At 36.0% G+C, this 25,452-nt stretch overlaps 1 protein-coding gene across 1 annotated transcript in view; it reads right to left on the reverse strand.

Annotated features, from left to right (window-relative positions):
- The window catches only part of zc3h3 (zinc finger CCCH-type containing 3), a 143,198-nt gene that overhangs the window by 75,272 nt on the left and 42,474 nt on the right, over positions 1-25,452 (reverse strand). The window contains exon 4 of the mRNA XM_056460077.1: positions 10,145-10,283. Within this exon, the coding sequence (XP_056316052.1) occupies positions 10,145-10,283 (139 nt within the window). The remainder of the gene's footprint in view (positions 1-10,144; positions 10,284-25,452) is intronic.

Raw genomic sequence — 25,452 nt, forward strand, 5'->3', positions numbered from 1 at the left:
ACATTTTTTTAAATAGAATGTTGATATTGAGTTTTATTATTTTCTTTAATTGATGCTTTCAAATCAGCAGTGGTTGTGTAAGTCAATTTTAAAGATCTTTAAATCTTTTTTAGTAGTTTTTATAAGTTAAATTAAAGACCTGTCTATCATCAGCTTTTAGTTGTAATACAAATGATATTAGAGCTGGTAAAGGAAAGGCCTACACACTACAGAGTAAAATAAAATAAAATAAAATAAAATAAAATAAAATAAGATAAAATAAAATAAAATAAAATAAAATAAAATAAAATAAAATAAAAAAATAACTAAAAATAAAATAAAATAAAACAATAAAATAAAATAAAATAAAATAAAATAAAATAAAATAAAATGTAAGTAATAATGTCAATGTTTGTGGGAAATAGAAATAAATTCTACACTGTAAAAACCCAACAGTCAAATTTATCAAATGAAATGAGTGTAGTTAACTCAAAAATTACTGAAAGGTAATTCTACTCATTTGAAAAGAGTTTTGAACTCTTAATTAAATAAATACCTAATTACTTCAACTTTAATAGTGTAAGTTCACAGTACTCAAATAGATTTGTTTTTTACTCAAATGGCTTGTAGCAATCGGTTTCCTTATGTGATTTGAGTTGCCTTAACTTATTGGGTTTTACAGTACTCAGTTGGTTTGAGTTCTCTTCATTTATCGGGTTTTACTTTGCTCAAATTGCTTCATTTACTCAAATGGATTAAATTCACAGTATTCATTAGAATTAGTTATTGAACTTAAATGGTTTGTGTTACCATAACTTTTTGGGTTTTGCAGTGTATTTATATTTACGCCTCAACTTTTATTTTTCAATAGAATGGTTATATTGTGCTTTATTATTTTCTTTAATTGACGGTTTCAAATCAGCAGTGTTTGTGAGAGGGTTTGCCAAGTCAATTTAAAGGATTTTTACACCTTTTTATAGTATTTATGAATTATATTTAAGAGCCTTCATCAACTTGTAGTTGTAATACAAATAATATCTGGTGTAAGAAATGACTACACACCACAGAGTATAAATAAAATAAAATAAAATAAAATAAAATAAAATAAAATAAAATAAAATAAAATAAAATAAAATAAAATAAAATAAAATAAAATAAAATAAAATAAAATGTAAGTAATATCGTTGATTTTAGAAAGAACTACACACCACAGAGTTTAAAATAAAATAAAATAAAATAATAAAATAAAAAAATAAATAAAATAAAATTAAATAAAATATAAGTAATATCGTTGATTTTAGAAAGGACTACACACCACAGAGTTAAAAAAAATAAATAAAATAAAATAAAATAAAATAAAATAAAATAAAATAAAATAAAATAAAATAAAATAAAATAAAATAAAATAATAAAATGTAAGTAATACCATTGAATTGTGAGAGGGTTTGCCAAGTCAAATGTAATGATTTTCACACCTTTTTTATAGTATTTATGAATTATATTTAAGAGCTTTCATCAGCTTGTAGTTGTAATACAAATTATATTAGAGCCGGTGAATGAAAGGACTGCACACCAGAGTATAAAATAAAAAAAATTGAAAAAAAAAATAAAAAAATTCGAAGAAAATATTAAGAAGGAAGGAAAAGAAAGAACGAACGAACTGTGAGTGCATTTCAATGTATATTAGAGGTAGTGTTACGTGAACATAGGAAATTAAGATTTTTTTTTGATTAATCAAGACATAGAACACAATACTTTAAAGAACTGAACCTACAATTCTGATTTGAAATAAGAAACATCTTAGGACCTCTAACGACCCTGCAGAAACCCTGATTAAACTCATAGAAAATGGGTAATGTTCCAGGGCATTACTATATACTTAAACATGCAGATATTTTAAATGCATCATGTCACTTTGAATATATATGAGTAACTGTAACGTCTGCCAAATGTGTAAATGCAATAAGAATGTGGCAGATGGCCATACTCTAAGATACTCTAAAAATAAGCATCACCAACAGAAGAACGAATGAATGAAAAGAGAGATGGATCGTTAAAAATGGTCCCTTATCTTCTCTTCCCCCCATGCTATCTCTCTCTCCTTCTCATTTCCCTCTCTCTTGTAATATTTCACAATGCGTCACAGAGGTTCAAATTGAAAATCCCTTGATGAATCAATATTTATTGCAGGCAGCTAAATGAATGGCGGTAAGTCACCACAGCTCAAAGGCAGTCTGAAGCCAAGCACGCGTCTCACAAAATCTGCATTACACAAATGAAGCCCTGCGAACACACACTCGCTTACCCATTAAACACCAGACAGCACTGCCCTAGCAAACCTGAATTACATGAAGCATCACTGACCTGCACACAAACTTGCATACATTGTTGACAACGTATTCCTTAGATTTTAGTGTAAAATAAAAAAATAAAAATGTAAAAAAGTGTACAGTAGCAAAATCACCAAGCTACATGTGTACTTCCAGAAATCATACTTCACACTACACAACTCATTTCTATATAAATACAATTCCAGAAATATTTTTTCCACTCTACAGTACATAACGACTTAAACTTTATATAGACAAAAATTTGCGGAGTTAAAAATGTATTACTAAATGTTAAAATGTAGTCTTTCTTTTAATGGTGGGCTGTAATACATGTACATTTGATTATAGATTCATTTACATTGTACTTTAAAGTACCCTATAACTATATGAATTTACATTGAAGTATTACAATTTACATCAGTTGTTTTAGTAATGAGTTGTAGGGCTTAAGGTGTGGCAGTGCCTATGTGTGATGAAAATAAGAAATGGCCTAGATAAATATATTCAGACCACTCATTTGCATAGTTGACAGCTGCTAAGGCACAATCACTGTTTTAGAGGCCCCAACTGATAATCCAAGCTGATTTGAAAGCATACATTAAGGCTTCCAGTTCCAGAGAAAAACATTTACTTACTGACATGCATATACCTAATCAGTGGCAACATGTTAAAACCAAAACTTGACGCTTTAAGTAGAAAAATCACATATACAGCTGAAGTATCCTTCTGTTAATTTTTTTCCCTTTTCAAATATTTTCCAAATTATGTTTAACAGAGCACGGAATTTTTTCACAGTATTTCCTAAAATATTTTTTTCTTCTGGAAAAAGTCTTACAGTATGTGTTTTGTTTTGGCTAGAATAAAAGCATTTTCTATTTTTTAAAAACCATTTTAAGGTCAATATTAGTAGCCCCCTCAAGCAATATTTTTCTTTCAATTGTCTACAAATCAAACCATCAAAATACGAGTAACCTAATTTCCATAACTTGACTAGTTAACCTATTTAAGCCTTTAAATTGCACTTTAAGCTGGCTACTTGTATTTTGAAAAACAACCAGTACAATATTATGTACTGTCATCACGTCAAAGATAGAAGAAATCAGTTATAAAAACTATTATTTTTAGAAATGTTTTGAAAAATATTTTCTTTCAGTTAAACAGAAATTGGGGTAACGCGTTATAATTAATGCATGTTACATAATAATATTACTTATTTAAAGTAACAAGTAAAGCCTTGCTTAATTGGCTTTTAAAAATATATATTGTGAAAAAAATTACCTTAGGTTAAATCACACACTCAATCAGAGACCGTGCTGCTAGGGAACAGACAATCGACTTGCAGCATCATCAGTCTATTTTTTCAGATGAGTCAGTGTACTGTTCTAGTAACTAAATAACTCAGGATATTGGTCAGAGGGGGTATCCGGTATGTTTAAAATTAATAATTAAGTACTTACTGAAGACGCAAACTGGTTCACCACAATTTAGTTCAATTTAATGAACTGGGTTGACGACCGGTTCACATAGAAGATCCGGTTAAAACAAACGATTCGCGAATCATCACTACAGACAGTCAGAAACCGAAACAATGGCAGGCTGCAGATTTACATTTTTTGCAACGAATTCTTGTTATTTTGAACTCATCGAAGAAAAGAAGTGGACTGTTGACCGTTTCCATCCAACAAGTCAAAGAGAACAAAATCGTCACTTCCTAATTATCTAGCGCCAAACATCAACAGTAAAAAAGTAATTTGCTACGGTAGGAGAAGCTGCGTGAATCTTTTCTTTATTTAATAAATTACTTACGCCTCAGAAGACAATGCTGACATGCAATGAACACATGGTGGCATTTGAAGTCGTGAGACTCAGAGCAGACGCTCTTGTCAGTTCTGGAGGTAATTAATAATACAATAACACTAATACTGAAATGGTTGAGGCAGTTTAGAATAACCAAAACAACATTTCAGATGTTTTACAATGTTCTTAGCCTGCTGGTTTGTCCATTCACACACATTTTCATCATCACATGATCTCTTACACATTGATTTACACATTTGTTAAGGCCACGTGAAGCAATTTATTTAATGTAAAGAGCTCAAAGATTTATTTTGTTTTGAGGATGTTTTTTTAATCGTCTTACTGTTCATTTTGTTATTAAACATTTTAAAAGTTTAAAATCTGTTTTTGCCTTAATAAATGATTTCATGTTAGTACTCTTAAGCTTTATTGCAGTCTTTATCTCAATGGACAGTGAATTTATTTAACTAATAACACAAAATGTACAAAAAGTAGCAAACATTACTCTACATGTTTGCATTAATCTGTATTTACAGCATGTATAGCTCTGGGCTCAGACAGTTTTCAAAATATAATTTTATCCTAGATTTTTGTAAAGGAAAATGAAGGTGTTAAATGTAGAGCTACTCTATAAAAAAGGTGAAAAAACACCTGCAAGTTCTGAAAGAGATCAAACTTCAACCAGGTAAGAAAACTTAACACAAAAGTAACTCAAAAGTAATAAAATGCATTACTTTTCATAAAAAGCATAAGTAACGCTGGGGGAGTAACTCAATATTGTAATGCACTACTTTCCCCAACACTGTATATATATATATATATATATATATATATATATATATATATATATATATATATATATATATATATATATATATATATATATATATATATATATATATATATATATATATATATACATACACATACGCACACGCACACGCACACGCGCACACGCACACACACACACACACACACACACACACACACACACACACACAGTTGACGTCAAAATTATTAGCCCCCGTAATAAGTTCTAATAACAGATTTATTTTATCTTCGCCATGATGACAGTAAATAATATTTTAATAGATATTTTTCAAGACACTTTTATACAGCTTACAGTGACATTTAAAGACTTAACTAGGTTACTTAGCAGGTTAGGGTAATTAGGCAAGTTATTAGCTTAAAGGGGCTAATAATTTTGACCTTAAAATTAAAAACTGCTTTTATTCTAGCCAAACTAAAACAAATAAGACTTTCTCAAGAAGAAAAAATATTATCAGACATACTGTGAAAATGTCCTTGCTCTGTTAAACATCTTTTGGGAAATATTTAAAAATAAAAAACATTTCAAAAGGGGGCTAATGATTATGACTTCAACTGTGTATATATACACACACACACACACACGCACACATTTGAATATGAAAATGTATAATATTAGTATAGAAATTTTATGTCCTCTAAACTATTGGTATTTTAAATTATTATTGCACTTTTATTTGACACCATGATGGCTTTTTTGCTTTATTATCTTTTTCAATTTATAATGAAAATTAAAATGATAAAAAAAAATTTTTTAACTTTTAATTAAAATGCTAAATGTTTTTGTTACTTGAAACAAACGCTCTTTGAAAAAAAAAAAAAAAACTTCAATTAGACAACAAAGAATATCTGTAAATCCAAACTACAGGCCGCTGATGTCAAAATGTCAGCCTCTCTTCAATAATGAACTCAGATGAGAGTCTGACCTCTAGACCTGCTAATCATCTATTCCAAGAGCAGCTGTTACATGTCTGTCACCAAAAAAAAAAAATTCTCCACCACCATATGATGTAGTTTTACTTATTTGTACATAACATTACATTTCCCCTCTACACAAAAAATTACATTAGCTGTTTGTTCAAACTACTTATATCAAATAAGCTGAAACAACAGAATTCTTGAGATGTATTAGGAGACAACCTATTTGTTCCATGTAAAATTCACTTCAGTTTGTTAAAACCAATAAGTTAACTTAATTCCTTCAAGTTGTCCCAACACAAATCGATTGTGTGGAACCCAGAATTTTTTACAGTGTAATTTTAGGAGAAAATAAGGAAAAAAATCTCTATACAATCATGTCGAACCTAAAAGAGAGCAATGAGCAGAATTAGCAAAGTCAAGCTAAGATAAACATAGAAGGCACTTATCCTTAAGAAACTGCTACAAGATTATACAATATGATCAGGGACCACAACACAACTAGACCTAAAACCCATAGACATAAACAGACCAGTTCCCTCAGTTTCCCCTCTCTCCATTAACACAAAATTACAACCTCTTAAGCAGCCAATCAGATACTCAAGACTGCTATCATGAACCGATTCAGCTTGAAAAGACCAGAAAGAGCGATTTTAGTGAGCACTATCCACTCAAGGCAGTGTAAGGCAATCCTTACAAAGGCAGAAAAGACTGGAAAGACAGTAAAAGAGAGCAGGAGAGATAAAAGAGAAGGTTATTTTGTTTAATATGGCACCCTTCTTAACATATAACACCTATAATCCACAGTCTCTTTTTTTTATACATGGCTAAGCCAGGGCCACACAGCGGGGGGATTTATGAAGATCATTTTAACTCTGTAGATAAGAGGGGGAATAAAAAATTTACACACGCACGCATGAGTGCTTCATTTACACCCTTAAGTGAATAGGATTTCTCAGTGGCCTGCTATCAGACTAAAGCTAATGCCATACAGACACAGCTGTGACCCTTCTTTCTTTTTTCTGTCTTTCTATAAAGCATTCACAAACTAAGCTTTCCAACCGTAGTCTTTTAATTTTAGCTTAAACACGCACACTCATTTTCTATACATATCCTCACCTTAGAATTATCTGGTTCTATCTGACATTTTTGTCAAAATTGAATTATTGACATATTCAGAACCAGAATCAGAATCAGTTTTATTGCCAAGTGTGCTTCACACACACAAGGAATTTGTTTTGGCTACAGAGCTTCCAGTGTACATAAAGTGACAAGTGACAACACAAAATAAATCTAAAAAAAATAAATAAATAAAAATGAAAAATGATAAACATTAAACAGATGCGGTTAGTCAAGAAACCTGGATGTTGAGTTGTATGTACAGATTGTTATAAATATACAGGTTATTTATAAATATACAGGTCATTTTTATTAAATGACAACTTATTTACATTATGGAGTGGTTTTTTTTATAAGTTTTTTACATTTCAAAACTTTTTATTTAAAAAAACAAATGTTACACACATACTGTTTGCTATGGAAAGCAAAAACTTTGAAGCTCAATATCTCAAAATCATTCAGAACGCAGATAGAACCTTATAATTCTAAGATGACGATATATCAGACAAGTTTAACAGAACACTTGCTATGATCGCATGATTTTAAAGGTGCAGTAGATGATGATCTTCAAAAACATTTTTTGTTGTGCTGGTTGAAAGTCTTTTCACATTTCAATTTTACTGATTAAAGTAAATTATCTAAATGTATTTATATGTATTTTTATATTCTGGGTAAGGCATACGACTAAAAAATGTTTAACCAATTAAACTTAACCAATTTGTCACGTAGACAATTCCCATAATTCTGATAAGTAGGCCAAACTGTTTGTCAACAAATGTAGACTTGTACATCTGTGCACCCGTTTATGCAGATCTGCCATTTGCGCATGCACGTGCGCCGCGTTCATGTGCACATGAGAAAGTGACAGCGGTAAAAACAAATGCTGAATCAAAACTTTTTTAAAATTCTGAATAAATGTTGGAGTTTCTTTTGCACGCTGAAGAAAGTATGACACCATGGCTGAAGTATTTATTTTAGACTGGTAATGTTATGTTTTAAAAGTATTTCAGTCACACAAAGCTTATGTAGATTTTGTTGTTTTACGAATGGGTTATATGCACAGAAGTGTTGTTTAGCCACTGAAATCTTCCACATGAAAGATTGATGTGACTATTTTCAATATCATAAGGGACCTTTTACAGCAGCGATAATGTAGATTTTTATTTAGTTAAACAACAAAACATCAGTAAATAGTGCTATTCTGCCTAGTCTACTTTACTGAGGTGAAGTTGGTTTTATATTCACATTGGTTAATTTTTGAACAATGACAACCTGTGACGCGCTTTCTATATTGTTCACTATGCTACTTTGAATATTCGGTCTAAAAGAGCATGTAAGTACGGCTTAGTAATAAGTGTAATTCCTGCACCCTGCCGGCCAACCACTAAGCATACAGTAGTCGCTTTGGAGCAAAGCGCATGAGAGATAGAGACCAGCGATCCTTGCATGCATGAAATATTGCACTTTATGACAAGTTTTGCTTGCTACACAACTGAAAACGTGCTAGATAGAATACCGTTTTTCATTCAGAATTGAAGTATTATAAAGTACTGTAAAGTTTTATAATTAGCTAATGACGAACTAGTGGGTTGTCTACTCTTATCTTTAATGTGCGCGTTCGTGATATCAGGAGGTGCGGCTTTGGATGGCAGGGGAGGAACTGTGTTTCAAATATATTATGCTAACCAATAGCAGTTTGCCAGATCACCTACTACACCTTTAAGATGCATTTTTTTTTCAAACCGATCACAAGTGGATGAAGCTCTTATGGATAAAGAGGCATTTTGTTTAAAACATTTTGATCAGGTAGATGAAATCACATTAGTTCAGCTTGCTTTTGTATTGTAAGTTTGCATGTTATCAAGTATGTTTGAACAGAAACAAACGGGCACCTACTCTCCATGTGAATGTGTGATCATTATTGAAAGCGTTCCAAAAATATATCAATATATTGCTGTATTGTACTGGTTATTTAATTTTATTTAATTTCTTCTCACTTGGAAGCTATGTAGCAAGGTGTATTTAATAACATTATTTGTGTATCGCACTGAATGCGTAAGTATACTTCATTCACTTATATGTACACAAGGGTTTGTACGATGTGTGCGAGATATGAATTTCATAATCAGAATAGTTTGTTTATATCACGTTACTTTGTTTTACAGTAATACTTTTATCCACAAGGTGGCAACCTTACCAATTCTCAAGTTAGTTGAAGAAAAACAACTTGTATGTCTGTTCTACAATGATGGTGGATGATTACGTAGATGATAGATTGTGGAAAGAGCATTCATATATGTATATTAGTTTAGCATGAAAGGATACAAAAATGTCTGTGGGTTATAGGTGGTGCAACACACACACTATTGTAGGCCAGCATATGCAGAATGACTACGCAAACAAGTTAAAGTATACCTCAAAAGGCTGTAAATTCGACTTCGTGCCTACGCTGAAGTGTGTGTAAAAAAAAAAGTTGAGTGCATCAAAAAAAAGTGACGTAAAATGTGACAAAAAAGGAAAGTGGTCACATGACATGCATCTGAATGCACGTTAATACACACTGAAGAACATCTAAATATAATAATAATTTCCACAACATCTTTAAGTTATAGGAAATATGTTCCTTTTGACCGTCTAGTCCTATTCATGTGAGTTTTGTATGAATGGCAGCTTATACTTCCAAAACAGTTAATCTTGTTATATAAAAAATATATACATTTCACAGCACCATTGACCATTAAAAGCTTCTCTCTCTTTGACTACCCTTATGTTCACATGAGCATGTGGATCATCCCACAGAACATCTTTATGGTGTAATATTATGGTTCCAGTAATAGATTACCATGATGAGCGGCACCTTCCCTCTGTCATTATCAGCGGTGATGAGGCAGTTAGTTATGGTTCTGCGTGGCTTTATTAAGGACTAGGCGGTTATTTAATGTTTTATTAGGCACTGAGACACTGATAAAAACATTGAATGTCAACAGAGAGGTTTTAATCAGTCTGGTAATTGGTTGTGCCGGACTGAGATTGTGAGCGGGACATATGCACACATGCACAATTTATGATAGAATAAAGCCACTGAAATGAGCCTTGTTGAAGACGAGACAAACAGGAAGTGGATTAAGTGCTGGTCATTTCCAGCTCCTCCAGAAAAGCACCCAATCACTTACCTGGCAGAATGTACTCTTTTGACCCTGTAGGAAAGAGCAGGGTTGTGATGGATTGCATGTGCTCTGCGTGTGTCGATCTTGTAGCGTGTTTTGATGACCCTGTGTGATGCCGGGCTTCGCACTGAAGACGAAGATGGGCCTGCAAAAGGAACAGACAAATCACGGAAAGGAATTAATGGTTGACATGTCACTTCCGATCGATAATGCTTAATCACCTAATGATGCCCGCATGAGCTATAACCGAGTCATTAGTTAGTCAGCCTGTGGTTTGCATAAACTCCAGTTACAGATACAGACTTTTTAGACACAAGTTTGCAAACACAAACTCTCAAAACCTTACTTACTAGACATATTTACACCCAGTATAAATGTGATTGGTATCACATAACGTGAAAAACGGACAATGACATTTACAGAAGTTGCAAAAAAACTACAAAACAACACAAACAATAATAACCAAATATTTTGAAAAAATAATAATAATAACAGCAAGTTTTTGGTTTCAGTGATTCAATCACAATGTTTTTGTTTACATTTATCATTAAAGTCTGAGAACCAAAAGTTGTTGAGATTTTTATTTCAATATTTTGATGTACTTATAACTGAAACTAAATATTGAGTATGGAGCGGAGCTTTCTTTTGTAATGTCTTGTAATGTGTGTATTTATATAGCGCATTTATCGTGTGTGGCAACACACTCAAAGCGCTTCACAATCATGAGGGGGTTCTCTCCACACCTCCACCAGTGTGCAGCATCCACTTGGATTATGCGACGGCAGCCACAGAACATTGGCGTAAGTGCCCTCACCATACACTAGTTGTTGGGGGAGTGGAGAAACAGCGATAGAGCCAATTCAGTGGATGGCAAAGTCTCATCCGAAAGACGGCGCTCATTGACAGTATAGTGTGCTTCACTTTACTTGGGCATTAGGACTCAGGGTTGAGCACCCCTGCTGGGACACAACTTCCAACAGCAACCTAGTTTTCTTATGTGGTCACCCATCGAGGTACTGACCAGTAGGGATGCAACGATTAAAAATTTTGGTCGTACGAATGGAGTCAGAGGAATAATCACGGTTATCACAATTATTATACATTCATTCATTTCAAAACACTACTACTTTAGAAAATCACATGAAAACTACTTGTATTTTAATGTGTTACTTATTGCTGCTCAGTGTTAATGAATACAGCACAAAATAATAATAATAATAATAATAATAATAATAAACAAACAACAGTCAATTTTTCTTTGAACTTAAAAATAAGTGAAAAACGGTTTTTGACATTTAAACATTAGTTATAATTTTACACTGAAAATAAACAACAGAACAACAAATAAATGAATAAAAATAAATAATAAATAGTATTTGTCTATTATAAATCTACTGTAAGTACTTAATCATGTAACTGTAAGTGTTTCACTTTTAAAGAGAACAAATGTAGGCAAAGGCTGCTGAACCTCTGTCTGAAAGGCACTTTTGATCAACTATATTACAAAAATGTTTGGTATTTTCATTTTTGGACCACAGTAGAAATGTGTATATTCTAGGATTGCATGGTTTACCGGTACTATGGTAGTATCATGATACTATGGCTCCAAAATACTGGTGGTGCTGCTGTAGTTTGTAAATGGTACTATCGTCATTAACGGTCTATCTACAATAGATAATGTTGCATGTGGAAAAGTTAGTAAAATGCTCACGTTTGTGCAATAATAGACCCTATTATTTTAATAGTCTGTGGAGCCCTTTAAGGTTGCAAAATTGTGTAGAATTCGTGCCTTTTATGGTAGCCTACTGCATGTTTTCTAACGCTTCAGTTCGAACACAGATCTGAATCGGTTAATTTCTGTTCCTGTTAATATGATGTAGTAGCTTCAACAACTGCAGCAATCTCTGCAAACGACTCACAAAGAAAAATGTTTAATTACTTTGAATTGTTACCTGATACCCAGTGGCGTAGCGGATGGGCCCGCAGGGGGTTACACGCGCTAAACGGCCTAATACGACCTAAAGTATGTGAATTTGAGTATAATCACTGAGCGTGATTTCCGCGACCGTCAATTTTAGATGAAGTGAGGTGCAAATAATAACGTTTTGGCCTTAAGGGAATTTAAATGAAATTGAAGTAGGCTTATTATAACATAAAATATAGTATTTCTGACAATTTTCTTTATAATTTGAGTTATGAATTATAGTATTGTAATACTACTTGGTAATAAGATTAAAGATTTATTAATGGTATCATGACAACCCTAGTATACTCCACATATGAAGCTGATAGATCCAGTTCTTGTCACGTGAATTGCGGTGCTCGCACCATTCTTTTCCAACTAGGTGCGCCTGGAAATCGCAAGCGCATCACGCATCACGCAGCTCGCGCACCTATCGCAATATGTGCACACAAGTTGAGCTCCTGCATTAAAAAAAATTTACAAACTTGCGTGTGTAAAAGACGTAATATATGAACAGCCATTAATTAATAGCCTCATTGATATAATCCAATGTGCGTGGGTATTAGTTTAGTTGCAGCAGTTTTGTTCCATGCAAAAACGCAGTGTTGAGAAGCCTTTACAATTAATTAACCGTAAATTAAAGCATAGTTAATAGTGAAATCGGTTAAACATTGCATCTCTACTGACCAGGCTCAGCTCTGCTTAGCTTCAGTGAGTAACCACTCTTGGGCTGCAGGTTGATATGGCTGTGGCCTTTTTGTGAATCAATCGATTGTAGCAAACTAACAATAAGAGGGGCATAGTTAAGAATCATCAAACTGACGTCAACAGAGAAGGACCGCCACTCCTAACTCGAAAGCAAATTAATTGTTCACCTAAAGAATAACAATGTGTGCCAGCAAATACTGCTAAATTGATATCGATTGCGATTTAATCACTGAAAACACATAATAATCCCAGGCCTAGAGGTGGACATTGCTAGACATAAAAACATGGCACTGAAAACTGACAAAGGCACAGAGGGTGTCATCTAAACTGGCTCTGTGAGGTCTGAGTCTTCCTACTCCACAGGACACACACATTTAGACATGCACCCACTGGCGCACACAAACTCTTCCTCTGGCAGGTGTGCTCCTTAATAAGCTGCACATGAAAAAAATGACTGAATAACAAAGGCTGAATTTTTATCAGCCTAATAAATCATTTCCGTCTCTCCACCCCAACCCTTTCTTTTTCTCCCTCTCTCTCTCCAAGTCTTATTCCTTATATCATTTCACAGATCCATCAGAGAGGCGGAGGAAAGGATGTGCGGGAGAGAATAAGTGTGGCTTTTATTTATTTCTTTCTGTATTCATTTATCCATCATGTTGCTTTATGAGTGGCTGGGCTGAAGTGACATGCATGCATGCGAGCTGAGTAAAAGATGGACTCGGCATGGTGGCTTTCGCTCGTTGCTGCTGTAAACCAGAGCTAAAAACCGCAAAGATTTATTCCTAGTAGCAACAATTTAGCATGCTAGACAAGCCAACAGGAGAATGGAATTACTTAAAGATCTTAAGAAAATCAGAGTGGCTTAGTGGAGGAGAGACACAGAGAGCAGAATACATTGAAGAAAACTTTATCTTAATAAACCATTTGTAACTGCTTATGAAAAGTTGCACTTATATATAGGGTTGTAACATTGAGAGTAATTAGAGAGGCAACAGTTAAATTAAGCCTACGCACTTGAGAGTTGAGGTTAATAAAAATAAACTAACAATGATTTCATTCAGTGGAAAGAAAGAAAGAAAGAAAGAAAGAAAGAAAGAAAGAAAGAAAGAAAGAAAGAAAGAAAGAAAGAAAGAAAGAAAGAAAGAAAGAAAGAAAGAAAGAAAGAAAGAAAGAAAGAAAAAGGACTGAGAGGATGGATGGATGGATGGATGGATGGGCCTGATGGCCAGATGGAAGAAAAGAAAGGTACAAAACAGAAAAAAGAGAAGCAACCATAAAAGATACACAAAAAAGTAAGAGAAAGAAAGAAAAAAGAAAGGGGGTGGATGGATGGATGGGAATGAGGGCCAGATGGAAGAAAAGAAAGGTAAATGAGAAAAAGGATAGCAATCATAAAAACGGCAAGAAAATAAGACACAGAAAGAAAGAAAGAAAGAAAGAAAGAAAGAAAGAAAGAAAGAAAGAAAGAAAGAAAGAAAGAAAGAAAGAACTAAGAAAACGGATCGATGTACATTGTAAAACCCAAGTCAAGGCAACTCAAACAGTTTAAGGAAACCGATTGCAACAAACCATTTGAGTTAAAAAACTACTCTACAGGAGTACTGTGAACTTACTCCATTTAAGCTGAAGTAACGAGGTATTTAATTAACTCATTGCCTTCAACACTGAGTTCAAATCTCTTTTCAAATGAGAAGAATTAACTTTCAGTAAATTTTGAGTTGGGTGGATGGATGGATGGATGGATGGATGGATGGATGGATGGATGGATGGATGGATGGATGGATGGATGGGACTGAGGGTTGGATGGGAGAAAAGAAATGTAAAAAAGAGAGGCAATCATAAAAGTTGAAAAAATGAGAAAGAAAGAAAGAAAGAAAGAAAGAAAGAAAGAAAGAAAGAAAGAAAGAAAGAAAGAAAGAAAGAAAGAAAGAAAGAAAGAAAGAAAGAAAGAAAGAAAGAAAGAAAGAAAGAAAGAAAGAAAGAAAGAAAGAAAGAAAGGAGGACTGAGAAGATGAATGGATGGATGTATGGATGGATGGAACTAAGTGCCAGAAGAAAAGAAAGGTGAAAACTGAGACAAAAGAGAAGCAATCAAAAAAGCTGCAAGAAAATAAGAGAAAGAAAGAAAGAAAGAAAGAAAGAAAGAAAGAAAGAAAGAAAACTGAGAAGATGGATGGATGGAACTAAGCGCCAAATAGAAGAAAAGAAAGGTGAAAACAGAGACAAAAGAGAAGCAATCAAAAAAGCTGCAAGAAAATAAGGGAAAGAAATAAAGAAATAAAGAAAGAAAGAAAGAAAGAAAGAGAGAAAGAAAGAAAGAAAGAAAGAGAGAAAGAGAGAAAGAGAGAAAGAAAGAAAGAGAGAAAGAAAGAAAGAAAGAGAGAAAGAAAGAGAGAAAGAAAGAAAGAGAGAGAAAGAAAGAGAGAGAGAAAGAAAGAAAGAGAGAGAAAGAAAGAAAGAAAGAGAGAAAGAAAGAAAGAAAGAAAGAAAGAAAGAAAGAAAGAAAGAAAGAAAGAAAGAAAGAAAGAAAGAAAGGAAAACAGGACTGAGAATGGATGGATGGATGGATGGATGGATGGATGGATGGGACTGAGGGCAGGGAGAAAGAAAAGAAAGGCAGCAAAAAAGAGAAGCAATCGTAAAAGCTGCAAGAAACAAGAGAAATAAAGAAAAAAAGACAGAAGGAAGGGAATGAAAAAGGAAAGCAAGAAGGCATAGGAAGGAAAGAAGACAATTTGTATTAGGGGGAAGAGAAGTAAGTAAAATCCGAATCCAAATATATTGTTTTCAGTAATACTTCTTTCTCTAGTTATTTGAACAACTACTCTTATTGTGTGCTTTTAATGGCTATCCCATAATGCTACAATTGAAACTCACATTTCCTGTCGCAATAGAAAACCTTCCTCCAATTTTTCCCTGTCTTCCACTCCAGGGCGCCCCTCTCCATTTATCACTAGACCCATACACGCACACACTTCAGTATCAGCCGGGGAATTCATCTTCGACAAACATTTACCAATGATCAAATCTCGGCACAGTGTGGTCTAGAAATAGAGCACAGCAGAGTGGATGTGTCCGAACGTATGCAATATGGAGGAGCCTTTATGAGTGTTTATGTGTGTTTTACATGATGGAGTGTTTGAGCCGTGGAGTATATGACCAGACTGTATAACAGAGGGAGCAAAAGCACTTGTGTGTGGGCCTCCGTCAAGGGGTCGAGTATGTGAGGCTGCAAGATTAGTTGTCTGGCTCAAAGTCACTTTTTCACACACCTCTCATCTGTACCAAAGATGTCAGACCTGCCTGCATCCCAGCGGATGACAAATACGCCTTGTCAGAAAGATTGTGTCTTACACAGCCAGCCGTATACTACGCACTTCACTGTATTGTTCCACCTTACCTATTGTTTAATGATAGCGCCACAGAACTGATGCCACCCATGTCTTTGTGCAGCCAGTTTAGTGTAGTACTGCAAGCTAGATACCAAAGCTAAGGCTGTGGTTCCTGTCAGGACACTTTTATTGATGTGTGTACTCGCAAGTGTGTGTATATGTGTGTGGTAAAGGCCTGTCAGTGGCCTATTAGAGGGAAGATTGAGACTCCACTCGGCACAGACTCACTCAACCAACACAACCTGCTGGGCTTTACAATCAGGCCTGGGGACTCATCCATCGCCTGCTGACACACCGGCCCCGCACCCGCAGCTCCTCAGACGGCCGATTATTTACTCAACTCACTTCGGCTTCAGCGCTACGAGCTCACACCTTTATCTATCCCTCTCTGTCACACACACAGACTCATTTTTCTGACAGGTTCCCATGTTATTTTTATATCAACTCCATGGACCTTATGTGAAGGTGCTTGGGATAACTGAATGGTTAACCGGAACAAAAAAAAAGATGGAAAAGCACATCATCACATGATCAAATTGTATGGCCTTGGAAATTACTTGATTGTCACCACTTTGAAGGTGGCCAAATAGTTTTGTTTAGCTTGCTTCAAATGTAACCGCATTAAAGACAATTAATCTTCATTGAACGGTAAAAGGACCAACTCGAACCAATAGAGAATTTGGAGGTCAGATTCCCTGTCTGATTTTTACTCCAGTGTTGAGTGATACCTGTACCTTAATGCACATACCTTGCACGTAGTAGATGCCAATTTGTGAATTAATTTTTAATTCTCTTTGTGTTGCTGTAGCATTTATACTTCCGAAGTGCTAGTAGGCACTGCTCCACAGTTTCGAGCTCGTTGCTGGTGTTTCAAGATTATGCCAAAAATCCAAGTACAGAAATGACCGTTTCCACTGAGTGGTATGGCAAAAAGGTGGAGCAAGACGCGCAGCTGAACACTATTGGTCTACATAGATACGTCACTCACTTGTGCAACAAGCCAGAATGAAAACAAAGGAACCGGCATGTTTTAAATGCACAGCAGAGATATTACACCATAATAATATATACATATAATAACGAGCCATGGTCGACCCGAGCTCAAACAAACCTTATCGTCATCTTGATGAACAGCCACAAAGCCAACAAAAGAGCAGATTCTACCCTGTACCCCGTAGTTTTTTTGCTGGATCCGGCCCGAAGTTCAGACTTTGAGAAGCCCTGGTCTAGCCTAATGGTTAGAGAGTTGGACTTGCGATTCAAAGGTCAGGTACCAGCAGGGATTGAGGGTGGGAATATCCACCTTAATACCACAGATGACGTGATTCCCTTGAGCAAGGAACATAACCCACAACTGCTCCCTGGCTGTGTGTTTACAGCTATAAGTCACTTTGGATAATATGCTACATGCATAAATGTAATGTAATGTAAAGAAAACAAAAGCATACATCCGGAGCTCTTCCACGGCACTCAACTCCTGTTTCATCAGCCTCACTAATCTCCCTTGGCTCTCAGACAAACCCACACTTGCCACGGCTTCCAAGCCAACCAAGCCAAATATTGTGCTCCACAATACCATAACATGTAGTTATATTTTTTGAGAGGTGCAAGTCAGGGTCCATGTCAAAGTATGGCAAAGGGTGTGCCTCTGTGTGAAAGCTACACCAGACCTAATTTGTGCACTCAACAGAAGTATAAATTGGTTTTAAAGGAGGAGTTATCAAAACTTCAGCTCAGTATCTGCTCAGTCATACACAGAGGGGAGGAAATGCCATGAAGTGCATCAGCAGAGGGATGATTGACTACTCGCTGAATAACCAACTAAGAATGGTGATTTAATTAAAAGGACTGAAACAGTCATTTTTGTAAGACAGCAGAATCTAGTAAGGTAAGAAAAAGGGCAGTAAAAAGATACAAAAAGGCACCATAAAAGTAAAAAAGTAGATAGTAGAGGAAGAAATGGAAGAAAAAAAAAGTGTAGAAAGTAAAGGTAGGTGGGTAGGCAGATTAGTAAGGAAAAAATAAATATATGACAGAACAAGGTAAATAATGGACAACAGAAATAAAAGCAGGGAGTAAGGTAGGAAAGAAATGAACAACAGGGTCAGAGCTGGCAGACGTATGGTACAGCTGACTAGGAAGAAGAAAAGTAGAGAAAAAAAATACATACACCAAAGCTGCACTCCGTGTCTTAAACTGTTCTCCAGAACTGGAACAGGGATGCTCATAGTGTAAAAACTTCTTTAGTATTTATTTAACACTTTCTGGAATGTTCCCAGCATTCATCATCAATATTATGACAGTGCAGCAGTGACACCCTGCATCCTCTTAGGGATTATCAAGCCATGTCATCTCATGTTCTCTGATCCTGTCTCCAAATTTGACAACTAATTCCGTTTAACAGCAGTCCGATTCTTTACCATTCCATCTCTGTCATGTCATTAATCTTATTATTGACAGCGAGAGATACCCCTCCTGCTTCTGCAGCAATCCCCTAGGGGCTCATCCTCTGATACCCAGTGGGACAGCACAGCTGCCATTAAATGCTTCTCTAGTAAACCAGCCACACTTAACACTGCTATCAAACTAGTGTTAAGGCAGTGCAGAACCTTGTGAGACAAAATAGAACTTGTCTGTCAGAAATGAAGTGTGGCATAGCTCCACAACGCTCTCTAGTCAGGGACTAGTTCAAAGAGAATTGTGAATTACTGACTACTGTCTGATTGTACTCTGCATGTCTATCTTTCTCAAAACAATTCTGTCAATGACTTTAAGTGTCTGTGTTTTGGCCAGCTGTTTAACAGGCATTCCTGAATCCATATGAGAAGGCAAATTAATCTGGCAACAAACAGAAGGCCAAATAAAGAGAGGCTGTTTGATTTGAGCCCCCCAATTACCAAGTCTGCCTTGCCCCTTCACTCCTAAGAGATGATGGTTAAAACTTGGCTTAACATCCTCAATTAGGTCTTATACACAAAAGCAAAAGAGTACATGGAAGAACCTAATCAAATGGTGTGGTTTAAGCATTTTTCTGCAGATGTCTAACCTCTGTAAATGCAATTATTCATTTAGAATATTCCAAATTCATTAAAGAGCCCCTATTATGGTTTTTTGAAAATGGCCTTCCATGTAGTGTATAACACAGCACTAAGTGAATGAAAACATCCATCTGAGGTTTGAATCTGAAAGAGCACCAAGTTTAAAACTATTGATTCTTTAACAAAATAGTTGACTCAGAATTGAATAACTGAATTGTGTTGGGTTCGGATCTTTTGCCTGAACGCATCAACGTCGATACAGTTCATTACCAAATATGAAGTGCCAGATCTGGTAAAAAGTGAACGTGCTTTACCCTTCAGACACAAGCGGAGTCCTGTTTGTTTTTGCAATGGCCACCATCAGCTGTTCATATACACGTGTGGCATGGTCAATTTTCAAAATAGTAAAATTTTTGCCACTGTGTGGATTAATACGGAATGTGTGTCATTGTTATTACTTGGGGTTAGGTTTAAGAGTAGAGTAATATGCTGGTGTTTAACTGCATTGCTTTATTGCATTCCTGCATTGGGCTCACACATACTCTGTGCTACTTCATAGCCGTGGTGAGCATTTCTCTCTGTCTCACGCTGAACCCAGTCGACCAAACACAACAGACTGGGTCATCGGACCAATCAGCGCAGATTAGCCTCACACAAAAGAAGGGGTTTAGGAACAAATCATATGGTAGTCGTTGGGATAATTAGGTAAAAATAAATGCATATTATAAGACAATGAAAGTGTTCTTTGACCTTATAAGCATATCAGCCTTTTGTTGGAGACCAAAATATGACCTTTTATAATGCAAAATAGGGGCTCTTTAACAAAAAATATGAACAAATTCAAGTGTCTACTTATGTGTTGTGAATTAGGCATATTATTCACAAATCAACAATAGAAGTGTCTACATACCACTTGACTTTAGTGACTTGCATAGCAATTTTTTGTGCTGAATGCATTGATCCATACTCCGCCAACAGAGGTGGGAAAATACCTGGCATACCTGGATCTTTATAGAATAACTGGTGGAAATGCGTGTGAATTTAGATGTGTTTAAACTTTAAAGTAGAAATAAAACTTGAACGCAGATTTCCATTTTCATTTTATATGAAACCCACTACTGCACCTAACCCGGTCCAAGCTGGTATCGAACCGGCGATGCTTTGTATGGGAGTCGGTTGCTCTAACAAGGAGGCTAAGGACCATGGCCTCTAGTGTCTGTCGCTAGAGCACCTTTTGAGGTCAGAGGAGTGAGGTTTACCTGCATAGCACTTCGCTAGCAGGCCTCTGTTACACTCACGCCCCTAAACCTCACTCTCATTCCAGACAAGCCCCCACATGTAACCCACGGGTTCTATTGCACCAAACCTGGTCTGAGCTGGGATCGAACCGGCGATTCTTTGTAGTCGGTGGCTCATATATATGGGATTTTCTTACATCTGGTATGCAAGCAAACAAGGGAGCATAATAGGCTGACATTTGCTCTGTTAAAACAAATGTGAGGATTCAGAGGAACAGCTACCGTATGACTGAAGGGAGGCTACTGCACCCTAGCTCAAAATATCAAGACGCCTGTTCAATCCTGGCATAAACAACAGAGCTTATCTGAATGTACATGTCTGTGGCCTTTAGGTGAAGTGTGCCAAAGATCTCAGTCCACCTCTGAAACCTGTTTTTCAGCCAAGTGTTTGTGCATTTGTAATGGACGGGATGTGACCTTGGGAAGTTTTAAAAGTGCAGAAACACAAGAAGAGCCCTCAATGTCTCAGAGGATCTGCTAATGCAAACTAGACACATAGTGAGACGAGAAACAAGAGTGTTGATGTACTTTGAAGAGATCTGATGAGAGAGAGTACAAGAACCTCCTCATCATGAACTGTGGACCAGTGGATGTCTCTGTGGTGCCATACCAGTCAAAATCAGGAGAGGCTCAAGTGTCACCCACAAGGCCAGGCCTCATCAGTCATTTGGTGTGATGCTATCTTTACGGAAACCAACACCACATTAACACACACAAATACTCACCCTAATTCTACATCAACGGATGGTTTGAACCAAGATGGCTGGGACTAATAAGAGCAACATGATCTGCAATGAGCATCCCAGACTGCTTATAAATGCCAGAAATGGAGGTTGAAGGTCATAATTCACACGTCTGTTACAATTTTACTGTGTGTTAATATTTAAGTTACTTTCAGATTGAGCTTGAAGCCTCTTGCTGGCCTTCAACACCATAGAACCCACATCAGGGAAATGTTTCCGTATTTCCTAATGTTTACTCCTTTGGGATTCCAAAATTGCTTTCTCTCTGCATGCATGCCGTGGTGTGTCACTGCTGGTTAGGAACCAAACAAGAAAGACCTCAATGCGCAATGACACCAGCTTCCTTATATACAGTATAGCTGTTTTCCATCAAGTTATGGCATTAAAGACATGAATAAAAGATGAGAGGAAAGCATTACGACCTTGCACTTAACCTAGGAGCGGATACTACATTCATTTAAGAACCAAAGGCCTGGGATAATACTTTCTGATCATGGTTTCTGGGAGCTTGGTCCATGTTCTATTGACACTTTTCTTAAACACTGACCACAAATGTACACATCTTTATGATTAATTCAAAACAACAAACAAAACTACAACAAGAAAGTCTTACAACAAGAAAAAAAATCTATAACAAAATTCCAAAATTTGGCACACAAAATGGCCAACTTGGTAAAATAAAACACCCTTGTTCAATTCAGTGTGTTGTTCCAAATAAAATGTCTAATTTCCACTGAGCACTATGCATTTATTTCGATCTCCATGGTCAGAAAAACCAAAATAGGGAACCATACATTACCAATGTTTTATAACCTTTTGTAACACAACAGTACTCAGATGAACCATATTAGTTTACAGGGAATTTTCACTCCAAGCCAGGGGAATATCTACACAGGAAGAACAATGAATCATGGTCAAACAAAGCTGGTCTCTTCTTGTGACAAACAGACATGCCACAAATCAAAACAAGATCTTTTATATGTCCTCTATTGTTGTTTAAGTAGCCTTTCACATGCTGCATCTAAACACGTGGAAGGTGAGAGGGGTGCTGCTTCCTCTCTCTCTATTTGCAAGTGCTTGCCATGCATCTGCATTTGAAATAATGAACTTGACTTTGCAAAAGATGCAATATGTCAGACCATGCAGCTTTCTTCTTTGAGCAAAAACGCCTTTCTGGCATACACCATGCCTAAAAAGTAAGGGTATGTTGGCAGTGTAAACTCATTAGGGTGACCAGAACAGAATTCTAGGGTATTGTACTAAACTGTACAGTGTCGCTCATTAAAAACTCTGAGGAAGTCTTTTGATTTCTACCGAAACCATTCAGACTTCTTTTTTTTTTTGCTCCTGACCACTAGGCTGCACTGTGCAGGAAACTTCAAGACTTGGTTGTCAATCATGACCTAGCTTGGCGAAAATTATGAAATGTTACAGAGATATAGCTTTATGTCTACCTTGGATAAACATTTCATCAAATTGGTCTGCATATTTTTGAGAAAAGTTTGTTTAATCTAGCTCGAATTAAACATTAAATCTGCATTCTCTGAAAATGATGTGGTTCTGTCTAGGAAGAGCATGAAAATGTTGTTGCAGACTGTTGGTGCAGTGTCAACTTACGATAATTTTAAAGAAATTAAAAATATAGAAGTGATTTAAGTGACCTCTGGGGTGAATGTATTAAAGTGATAAAATTATTGGAAAAAAAGATGCTTTGAACCATAAATATTTATTTACCAATCTCACCTTGAGCACCATGTGACTCACATTTCAAGGAAGAGCCTCAGGCTCTGACTACAGTGTTTGACAGTGCAGCCAAAGATTAAAAACAGTACACCTTAATGGCATGTGTCTATTGCACAGGGGCACTTATGAAGGTTAAGTGCCCTGGGGCCCAGCACACAATAAAGCCCTGGGGATCTGAAACTCTGCCTGTCACAGCTGAGAGCTGTATATCTTTTGAGGGATGAAGGCATGTTTTTAAAAACATGTGAGAAGAAGCATCTTAAGGAGATGCAAAAAATAGAGATAACAAATTTAGCCGAGAGAAGGTTAAACTATATTTCCTCGGGTGTTATTATGCCATCTGATGACAACAAAACAGAATCCATTCAGTGAATGAGCATAGATAACATACAAGTGTGCATTTATGTCACATACATGTCCTGTGTGGTGACAGAGTGAATAAACTTGACTGATGCATCCTGGTTTAAGTAAGTATGTCCACTAAGAGCAGAAGACGCTCTCACAAACTCTAACACACACTTCACCTGTCAGCCACCTGTCCGCCACCAAGGGCACCTAAGAGTCTGGACAAAACCCTGGGCGGCATTCTCTTTGCAGGGCATCATAAATCAAATGGGTGTGAATAAGTGTGTTGCTAAAATGAGTTGGTGTTTGGCTGTCCATGCTCGATCAAGTCTGAGCATTGGACTGCCTAAAAAACTTGGGTCCCACTCACTGAGTGAGACATTGAGCGCAACCGAGCAGTCACTAACCCAGCGCTTGTGAGTGTCGATGGCTCCCTGAGTGACTTATGGAGGTCGTGAAAGTGTCACTGTGGTAAACACTCACCTAGTAGGAGGGGCAGAAGCTTGAGATGGTCTTGTTGAGGGATCCGTTTCAACTGAGCATGATCATAAATTATGGCCATTGGACCCAATGAGACCTGTAATGCAATGATGCCTGTCCTTTTTTTAGAGGTCAAAATATTACTCACTTTTTTGTCAAACTAATGATGTCAAATATCCGTGGTTCTCAACACCATTGACACTTACTGCAACATGTTTTAAGTCACTATATATGAAAATAATCTACAACAGGGTTTCTGCAGGTTTAAGCCAAAGCCTAAGTTAAATTTAAGACATTTTTAAGACCATTATGAATGAATTTTTAGACTTATACAGGGCTAAATGCTTAGGATTTTATTAGGATATCCTAATTGTAAAAGATTTTCACTTGCCCTGTCAAAAAGATTATAAATGAATACATTTGAAACTACAATCATAGTAATTTAATAATACAAAAATGTAGGTCAGGTCAGTATCTTCAGCAGTAAATAAACTTTTAAACAATTACTGTAAGGAAAGTAATTAATTGCTAATTTTTAAATAAAAAGTTAAACGTTTTTTGAGATTGTTGGTGACTGTATGGGTAATAATGGACAGATTGGGTAGCTATACATGAACAAAGGAAAAGTAAGACCTGTTAAAATAGATTTAAGACCTACAACACAATATTTCAGTAGATTTAAGACTTTTTAAGGCCTCCCAGATAAATCATTAAAAGAGAATAATTAAAATTTTAAGATTAATTAAAATGATACGTTTATCATATTGTTTCAGAACAGTTATTTCGGGAATTGAACAATTAGTTTGTTTCAGTATTTTCCAAGAAAAAGGTTATTATTATTATTATTATTATTAATCATCTGAAATGTTGTGGCACTCAAAAGTGACTCATTTGATGTATAACACAATTAACATAAGCAAAAACGTGGAAAAACACACACCTTTAATGGGTTGTGAGTGTACATTGCTTTTTCTACTCTGGTACAAGGAAACAACTTATCTGTTTGTTTATTTATTCACGATCAATTTAACTTTGATCTCTTCAAAGCATTATTGCTGACTATTCCATATACTAAATCAAATTTATCCTTTAATTTATCTACATAATGTCAGACAAGTGGTGTGGGCCACCAAGTAGCTAAATCTACATTCAGCTGCCCAAAGGTCAGAGTTCACAGGGGAAAGGTGAGGTCAGTGGTGGACTGCCAGGTTGGGTTAGTGCAAAGAACTGTCTTTACACCTAGACCTTGGAGTGTCAAGCAGGTGTTAAAGAGACTGAAAGTACATGACGTGGTGATGTCCCTCTCGTCTCAAGTCACTACACATTTCTTCATCACTTCACACTCCTCCTTCCGCTCTGACTGGCAGCTGCTGCAAGCTTTAATTGGTCCCACTGGGTAAGGCTGGCACGAAGGGGAACAGACATCTGTTCAGTGTGGGCAAAGAGGAGGGCACCTAACCGCTGGAGCAGCTGCCCTCAATGTCACCAGGACAACTGCAAGCGTGTTAAAAAATGGTAAGCCACTGACCTTCAGTTTATCCGCACAACTAACCTTAGAGGTGCCACTTGGGACGAGTTACTACCAGATCTCTCACCGCCAG

The sequence above is a fragment of the Danio aesculapii genome, chromosome 6, assembly GCF_903798145.1.
Source record: "Danio aesculapii chromosome 6, fDanAes4.1, whole genome shotgun sequence".
NCBI lineage: Eukaryota > Metazoa > Chordata > Actinopteri > Cypriniformes > Danionidae > Danio > Danio aesculapii.